General features: G+C 41.4%; 1 protein-coding gene across 4 annotated transcripts in view; it reads left to right on the forward strand.

Annotated features, from left to right (window-relative positions):
* MTUS1 (microtubule associated tumor suppressor 1) overlaps positions 1-9,375 on the forward strand; it is a 90,859-nt gene that overhangs the window by 50,850 nt on the left and 30,634 nt on the right. The window contains exon 4 of one of the 4 annotated variants that reach the window (XM_010145415.1): positions 8,518-8,547. The exons of 2 other annotated variants lie outside the window; for them this stretch is intronic. In XM_010145415.1, the coding sequence (XP_010143717.1) occupies positions 8,518-8,547 (30 nt within the window). Of the gene's footprint in view, positions 1-5,616; positions 6,107-8,517; positions 8,548-9,375 lie in introns of those variants that run through there. One more of the 4 variants, XM_010145414.1, reaches the window with a different exon arrangement.

The following is a 9,375-nucleotide window of genomic DNA, read 5'->3' on the forward strand; positions in this document are numbered from 1 at the left end:
CTTGAGTGGGTGGAAAACTGACCTTGCTTGCTCTCTCTTGGTTTCTTTCGAGTTGCCTGTACGTGCAGGTTCCTTCCTCAAACCCTGTTTCTGTGTAAAGTATGCCATAAGGAAACTGCGCCCTTGGTTCATGATCCATTTGTCGTGTCAACAAGCAGGAAGCTAGTGAAGAGCTGCAAGCAGTATATTACAGTTTCTAGGTAGCACCTTTAGGCTGCAGTACTCTGGTGTGTCAGTAAACATTTGGTTTCTTACCTAATAGCATTGTAACGGACAGGGAAACATTTGACCTGCTAATAGGTTCTGCTTCAGAAGAGACTTGCTCTAACCAGTGTGAAACCCTGTGTGGACAGTGCTGCAAGATATGCATGTGTTTAAGCATGTGATTAAAACATTAAACAGACAGGGAGCTCTTTGAAGTATGTAAATACATCTGAGGTTTCCCTTTTTACTATTGTGCGTATAAAGAGACTATCCAGTTCTGCGGCTAGAAGTGAGGAGTGAAAAGGAATGGATTTGAAATGCTGTACCGAGGCTAGAAGTCAGTGCTGTAATACTGCAAGTCAGCGGATGAGTTGGCATGAGACGACAGACACCAACTTCAGAAACAGTTCTGCAGACTGAATGCCTGGAATAATATGTGATGATTCTGCACTCTCCCTCTAGGCTGTAACAGCATTTAAGGAAAAATATGCTGAAACACCTTTATATATCTGCAGAGAAAGGCAGAGGGATTTCTGCTGTATATGTTTTAATCTTGCGGAGTCAGTTTAAGCATCTGGGTCAGGTTTTACCTGCCTGCAGTTAGATTTTGTTCAGTTTCTGCAAACTTCTTAAAATCCTTTGTGATGGTTACTGTTTATTTTGTTCTGAACAACTTGAAAAGGGCTTGACAACAGCTAAAATAACCTGATATTCCTGGACATGGGCTAGTGTCTGACCCTAAAGAAGGGAAACTAGGGAGGTTACAGTAAGAGTATGTGAAAGGGAGAGCTGCAGTTCTGCTCTAGAAAGCATTTAGTTGTCTTGGACTGCAGATCACGCTGATGCAGGGCGAGATGTAAGATGAGAAGTGCTGTTTCTCTTCCCCCAACTTCTTGAGACGAGACCAGCTGAGTAAGTAGTTAGACAAGTTTCTGAGGTATAGCATTGTCTTCAGAATTTCATTTGGATGGATTATTCAGGCACTACTCTGAAAAATGAAGTTGATTGCCTGTGGACTGGAACTGGCTCATGATTGACATGCTTGACGCTTGAACAGAGCGATTTGGGTCTGTCTGCACCACCTTAGCAGACAGGCCTGAGGCAGAGCTTAGAAACAGAACATAATTCTTCAGGAGTCTGTGTTTGTACAATCACCAGCCTGGACCTTGAGAGGCACTGCAAGATGTGTGTGCACCACTTGCCTAGCTAGGTGCAGGCAGAACTGACAGTTGACCAAACTGTGGAGCAGCTGGGGGCGCTGGAAAACTTACCTCCAAGTTTCGCCTGTCAAGCTCTCCACAGACACTGTTACTTTAGTTTCGTGACTGCTTTCCCTGTGTATTTGTCTGAAACTGCTTCCTGGCTTTATAGCCCAGAGCAGGAGTTTTGAAAGAATTTAGGGTGGTAATTTACAGCTAGCTAAATTTCCAGGTCCTTTCAAAGATAATGCATGCACTGTGGCAGATTAAACCCAACAGCTTCCTTAGTTTTATGGATGTTCTTAAGTCTCCCTCTCTAAAGTGCTATAACCTTGTCACAAGGCAAATGTTTAATATCAAAGCCGTGAGATCAAGTGGTTGCTCTGTCTTCCTGTTGCATTACTCGAATAGCTTGCACGCATTGCAGCAGGGGGGAAGGCAGCAGACGAGGACAGTGGGAGAATTACAGAAATTTTTTGAGGCTTCAGAACTAGCTGTGGAAAGATTAACTTACAGGGTGAAGTTATGTACTCACCTATGGGCTGGTTCAGATGAGAGAGTGAGCTTTGGTAGTTCCTGAAGGGAAAATCTCCAGAATCAGACCTGTGGGTCATGCAGCACTACATCAGTGGGACTAACTTGCTCACAAGAGGAAAAGATAAAGCATGTAGAGTAGACGTCAGCAGTGTAGGTCTGTGTTCTTCAGGCTTCAATAAAAACAGATAGACCTTCAAATTTACTTTAGTGTTTATCAGTGTATTTGGAGAAATTTGATCCAGCTCAGAACTCCCAGAATCACAGAATCGTTTTGGTTGAAAGAGACCTTTAAGATTGCTAAGTCCAACCATTAACCCAGAAGTGCCAGGTCACCATTAAGCCACATCCCTAAGCACCACAGCTATAAATTTTTTAAATACCTCCAGGGATGGTGACTCCATTACTTCCCTGGGCAGCCTGTTCCAATGCTTGACAACTCTTTCTGTAAAGTTTTGCTAATATCCCATCTAAATCTCCCCTGGTGCTACTTGAGGCCATTTTCTCTTGGCCAGTTACTTGGGAGAAGAGACTGACACCCACCTCACTACAAACTCCTTCAGGTAGTTGTAGAGAGTGATAAAGTCTCCCCTGAGCCTCTTTTTCTGCAAGCTAAACAACTCCAGTTCCCTCAGCCACTCCTCATAGGACTTGTTCTCTAGACCCTTCACCAGCATCACTGCCCTTCTCTGGACAGGCTCCAGCACCACAATGTTGTCCTTGTAGTGAAGGGCCCAAAACTGGACACAGTATTTGAGGTGCAGCCTCACCAGTGCTGAGTACAGGGGGACAATTACTTCCCTAAATCCACTGAACACAGCTAGCTGTAAGTGTGCCATGACTGTTAATATTGTACAGGATACATGTTTTGTAATGCTTTCCATAACTTGGTTCATTGTGTGGTGTGGGATGAGTTGTCAACATTTCCTTACTTTTATTTCAGTAATTTAATTGTAACTTGGCTGATTTCATGAATATGAGTGTATATCTAGTTTGCAAGGATATATTCTTGTCCAGCTGTTCCCTCCTATTATATGTAGCAAGTACTCTGTTCTGTAGCCCTCTCTAGTCTTTACTCTGCTTTTTCATTTTTAATTTGGACTTTCTCATTAGTTCTCAAGCTCTTTGCCAGACTAATGCCAAGAAATCTGAGGGTGGGATTTCTTTTGTTTATGTGTGGGGTTTCTTAAATTTTGGCTTTTTTTTTTTTGCTTGGGTGGGAGGAGTGTATTCAGTTACCAATTATAAATAGATGTAAACCAGACTTCTTAAAGGGATAAGTCAATATATAGAGGCAACTAGATACTTCCTCTTTCATGTTTGGGAAGTAAAAATATCTGGTTGCTGTGTTAAGTCTGATCCAAGTCCTAGTTGTACAGACTAGTCAGATGTACAGAACGTGAAACCACCCTGAAGGTCAAACTAATGGCATTTTTTTTTATGAATCACTGTAAGCTTTGTGTAAACTCTTTTGTCTAATATTTCAAATATGGTGTGATGCTTAGCACTGAAAAATATGACTGTTACTGTGGTTTAGTGAGTTTCTGTGTTTACTTCAGAACTATGCATGGTGCTTTTTCCAGATGTTTTAACTTCATGGATTTTATTCTCATAATATTAGAGCTATAGAAATAGGAGTGGTTTCTGTTTGTGTTTGCTGGTAGCTAGTTTTGAAAAGGATTTCTGTATTTTTATAAAGCAGAAGAAATACTTTAAAAAGCCAAACAAATAAAACAAACTCCAAACATCCCACCCAAATAGACCAGTTTTTATTTAAACAGGATTTGAGCTTTTTTGGTCTAATGATTAGTTTACTCTCGAGAGGAAATCTTCATCAGTGTTTGACTTCTGTTAGTCTATGAAATCAGGATGTTTTTCTTCTAAAAATGAAAAAAATGCTAAGGTATTAGAGGTAGCTTGTCTAAGGATAGAGACAGCTTAGTTGGAGCAGAAACTGATGTACAGCAGCAGAAATTGGTAATTCCAAGAGGATGATTTATGGATTGCAAGGTTGTGCATTGCCAAAAGCTATTGTTTGCATTTCTTTAGCTGCCAAGTTGAGCAAGCTTACCTGGAATGAAGTGTTACACTGCTGAGCTGAATTACTGCAAGTGTTGGTCTATGGATGCAGAAATATTGCTAGTGCTGATACCTGCCTCTCTTCACCTACCTAAGTATTTTGTTAAAGATATGGACAAAATCTGGATCTCAATCTCCAGATTGAGCTGCAGTCTGTTTTGTGTACTGATTCTTCGTGGTGACTGTACATGACTGCTCAGTAGCCCTTGGGATAGCTGTCCAGTTAGTAAGGGGGCAAGGGGCTGAGGGAGGAAGAAACCTGTGGCCTGTAGCTGTGCTGAGGAAATCCTATCAGAAAGCCCATGTCTGGCCCTCTGGCAGGGGATGCAGACTTGAAAAAAAGCTCCACCATCAGCATTCTGTCCACCAGGGGCTGTGATACCACTGCAATCAATAGCAAGACGGTTGAGGGATGCCTGCAAGCCGTGAGGATCTCTCTAATGCCTTCCCAGTCCCATGAGTGTGCCTGGACTACTGCAGGAGGTGAATGGGAAGTGTGCCATAAACTTTCATTGCAAGGTCTGAATGAGAATACCAGCTCACTCTACCTCTTTCAAGGCAGTGACCGATGCCTTCTGTAGACCAAGATCTACACTGTATTAGTCATTTTTTCCAAACTGAATGCAATGACCATGTAATTAAATTGCTGTGTAACAAAGCAGCCAACAGCCTGGTGTCATTATCTACCTGTTTTTACATGGCACCTAGGCCTATTATGAGTTCTGTGCTTAAAAGTAAGAAGCCTTTCCTTTTACAGAGAAAAGTTAATACTCAGACCTGGTAGCTAAAAGGCTTAGCCTCCTTTACCTGCCAAAAATACCTCATTAGTTACTTTTCCCATATTGCTCTGGTAACTGTGGACTAGAAGGCTTCCTTAGGATCTGGATTCTTCCAGAGACTGTGGAAAGATTGCCTTTGGCTACCTGTGGAAATGAGGAGGACATTCAGTGGGAATGGTCCAATGTCCAAGGTGCTTACAGATGTACTCCTGAACCCTCACTGCAAGCATTAGCAGGAGGACAGGTGCATAATCACCTTGTTGAATACACGATTGAAATAAGTCACTGCTGTTGAACTGTTTGGCTTTCAGCGCCTGGAGGCATTTCAGGCTCCTTTTGAGCCTTTGTGTTGGAAAGGAAGGGTGCTGTGTTCTTGCAGAGTGTGTGGCTGTGTTGCAGCAAACCTGGTTACTGATGCCCAGGCGTACTTTGATTGATGTACAGATCAAATGACTGTTGGGAGTGGCTTTTGGGGTGACGTCCCACATACAGTGATGTCAGCAAAAGATTTTTAAAAATTCAGGTGTGGCATAATCTGCCAATTAAACTGATTTGTGCTCTGGCTGAGTCCTGAGAAGGAGCTCTGGCTCTAGAGCCCTGCTTATTGAAGTATTTTATTGAGTGCCTTTGCCTCACCTTGTACTAGACTTTTGCCTAGTACCTTCACTGCGGCACACTGTAAATTGAGGTAGGATACCAGAACAGGGTCTGTGTGCTAGCTCTCTTGCTATCCAGGGAAATCTGTTACCAGCTCACAGATGTTCCTGATGACTTTGAAGCTGTGACACTGGAAGAGATCCTGCGGCTCCTGGGGGATCGGGATGGAGTTCCTCACTGCTCTGTTGGCAGAAATGAAAGCTAGCCAGGAGGCAATGCAGGCTGGACAGAGGGAACTAAAGCATGATGTGGAAACCTCTCAAAAGGAAATTGGAACAGTGTTAGCACTGCAGAGAAGCCAGCTACAGGTGAAAGAAGATCTCAAAGCAGAGGTGAAGTCCAGTCACTTGGATATAAGAACCGTGCTTGAGGAAATCCGGAGAGTAAGAGAAGAAATGGAAGCTCGATTAAATACTCAGGCTGATCTGGTCTTACTGATCAAAGAAATGAGCACCAATTTAACATGTGTAGACAAGGCTTTCCAGAAAATGGAGGAGAGGCATAAAGTTTTCACCAGCCTGCATCTTCCTACAAAAGAAAATACTGAGCAAGGATTTTTCTTTGAAAAATGCTTACACAAGACACATATGGGTTTTGAAAAACCTATAGAAGCTAACAGTTTGGATGAGGAATGTGAAAAGAAGGTGCTTAGGGGTAAGACCAATGGTGACTGCAGAAGTGTGGGGTGAGAAGTGAGGTTGTTCCTATTTGTGCTTGTCAAGTAGTTAGTTCAGGCTATTTGGAATGCTTTTAAGAAATGTAATTTTTTTTTAGAAATGGAGTCTCTTGTTTAAAGAAATAATTTGCAGCTAACATAGTACCACACAGACCTTCCTGGTATGTGACAAGCAAAGGAAGGCTTCAGTTTGGTTCTGCAAACCAGAAAGTGGCTGATAGGTGTTTCATCTGGTAATCTAGCAACGCTGCACAAGGTTGAAGAGGCTCGGGACACCAGTGATACCTGGCAAGCCACGAGATAGCCAGTCAAGGACAGTGTGAAATACTGGGCAGTACCCCAGCACTTAAATGTAACTTTACAGAACACACCCTAATGTACAGATAGCTGTGTATTTCTTGCTTCTGAACACCTATTATTAACTAGAGAATCTATGTTTGGAAAACAGTTTGCTTTATGGAAAAGCTTGGGATAGGTCTAATATTCTCCCCAAAGAACTGGAGTCAGCTGTAGAGAGAGTGGGAAGGTTTTTGGACCTTTTCCAAGGTCATGGGTATTCTTTTTGGCAGTGAGATATCAAATCTGTGAGTAATCCAGTGATCAAAAGGCTTAGTCTTTGCAAACTCACTGCTACTTTATATTTACATATATATAAATTTTTTTTTTCACTTGAATGAAGAAGGATAGGATCTTAGCTGGTGGTTCTGTCTGGTTACTGTGCTGCATACAGTACTTGAGAATCTGATTTCTAGTCTTCAGAAACTGAGCATTTCAACTAGATTGGGCACAATGTTGTTGAGCCCAGTGTTTTTCACAGTGTTTTTTGTTTGGCGAGGAGTCCAGAACCTAACTTCAGGGTGGAAATTGTTCTGCTTTACAAGTCTGACTGTATAAAGGTGGCAAGTTAAAAAGGCCAAAAGGAGGAGGACTTGGGCTGGAAACTAATACTGTCTTCAATTTAGAGTCCATCACTGATGTGTTGTATCAGTAATTAGACTCGTGATGCTTTTGTTTTAATGAAAGCATGGCTTTTGTTTTGACATCACAGCATGCCTTCTAAACAAATCTGGAAACAGTCTGTCATTGCCCAGAGGTACGTAGGCCATAAATAAGCATCGGAGTGTTGTTGGTTCTAATCTGTAGAGGCAGTTCATGCTATAGAGAGTTCATGCTAGCAGAGAAATTATTTTCAGCATTTGAAGTGGCTGTGTATAGCACATATCTATGATAAAATTGCCAACAGGAATGTCACTGAATTTCTCTACTGCTTTTTTTTTTTTTGTTCAGCTTTTTTTAGTATAGTATCCAGGGTTGGCTTGGTTGGATGTTTGAATGAGCTAGGAAAAGACTTGGTAGTCTGGGCACAATGATAAAAGCAGTGGTGTGGAACTGGCAAACTGATAAAGGCTGGCTGAACTCTGGAAACTGGTATCTGGAGTCTTGTGTCATTTCTGGTTAGCTGTTTTATCACAGTATTGAAATGAAATAACTTCATGTTGTGTAAGTTGTATGTGACGTAATTTTTTCCCACAATAAAAATTGTGCGCAAAGTTTGTTCAGGTTTAACACAGCTCTGTCAGGGTCCTACAAATATCATTAATTAGGTTGATGGCATTAGCGTCTGTATCAGTGAATTTACCCAGTGTTCTGGTTTGAGCTAGACCCTTAAATCAAGAAGAGTGCTCTAGTTCTCTATTTATTGTAAGTGGAGGATTAAGGGAAGGGAGGTGGAATATATGAGAGAGTAGGAGTACGTGAGCCAGTAGGGCAGGGAAGGACTGACTGTACACGTTTATTCTCTAGTCACCGCTCCTTTTTTACCCTCTCTCCATTATTGTCATTTGTGATTTTTTTTTTTTGAAGAAGCTTCAGAAAGTAACCATTATTTTCCTAAACACAGCATTCTCTGTAAGATGGTTGGAAATCTGATATCTCAAATGTTAAGTGTCATTCATATAAGTAGGCCTGCTCAAAGGACATCGTTATGTCTGTGCTGTGAGAAAAGAAGTGGCCACGTTAGTTAAAACAGTGGTAGAAATAACCCCACTGGAACCAGCAGTCAAGCTTGATCTTTTTCTCTTACAGATTTGTATTTTGACTTGGGTTATCATTTTGATAGACCTTTTAAGAGCTCCACCATTAAACTGCAAGACCGTATGTTTATAATGGAAAATAAACCGTTTAAGAGTCAGTATCTCTGAGCAGAAGTGTAGAATAGAAGAATACAAGAGCCTCTGAACATGATAAAGCGTTATACTGACAATTCTCTAACTATGAAGGGTCACAGAAAATCTTGCCTAAAGAGGGTTTATATGGAAAATTAGGCTCAGGAGGCACTTCATAGCTGGCTCAGTAAGAGAGACACAGAGGACATCAATATTCTGAACAGGAAACTTGTTTTCAAATGCTTTGAAAACAAGTTAAGTCTGTGCAAGACTGATGTGTTAATGCAGTAGTTGATGTATCAGTCAGACTGGCATTAACTGAGAATCAAAGCTTTTGTTATTAATACTGTGTCTAGTTGTGTGATTGACCCTTAGACCCCTAGGACTACTCCAGAGTCATTTGACAACCTTTAAACCAGTGGCTTGGGCTTCAGAAAGGATTCATGAGCAACTACTTCTTGGTTATTTTGTCTCCTATTTTTTCTGCATTTTTCCTTTCTCCAAATCTCACCTTTCAGGTTTTCTCACATTATCTTGAAGAAATCTTGTTAAGTTGAAACTGCACGAAGTAATCTGCTTAGGTGTCTTCATTAAATTGCCAAGGGATATTTACATATTGCATCAGCCTTTTATTGCAAAAGTGTTTGCTCGTTCTCCATGGGATCAAACAGGGAAGACTGGCCCCGTTTGCACAGCAGTACTTTACTCTGTTTCCAGTCTGCAGGCTGCAGAGAAACCTATAACTTCCACAGTGTTTACGAGTCAAGGATAATGTAATGTGGTTTCCTCTGACATGAGAAGATTGTGTACTGCGAAGGGATTGAGGTTGCAGCATAACTAGGAATATTAAATCAATGATGTAATTTTCGGACTGTGAATAGTGGCAGGGCAAACTTGAAATATATTACAGTTTAGAGCATTTTTGAAGTCTTATCCTTGTGACTGAACTGGACTCATGACTTGCTGGCACTAAGAAATACTGCAAGACATCTAGTTAATAAAGCTCAAACCTGAGCTGCAGAGAGGATGGTTTTTGCAATGACAGTTTTGAAAGGAGGAAAAAGACCAAGTAAATGTAGGGA

The sequence above is a fragment of the Buceros rhinoceros genome, unplaced genomic scaffold (genome assembly GCF_000710305.1).
Source record: "Buceros rhinoceros silvestris isolate BGI_N320 unplaced genomic scaffold, ASM71030v1 scaffold16751, whole genome shotgun sequence".
NCBI lineage: Eukaryota > Metazoa > Chordata > Aves > Bucerotiformes > Bucerotidae > Buceros > Buceros rhinoceros.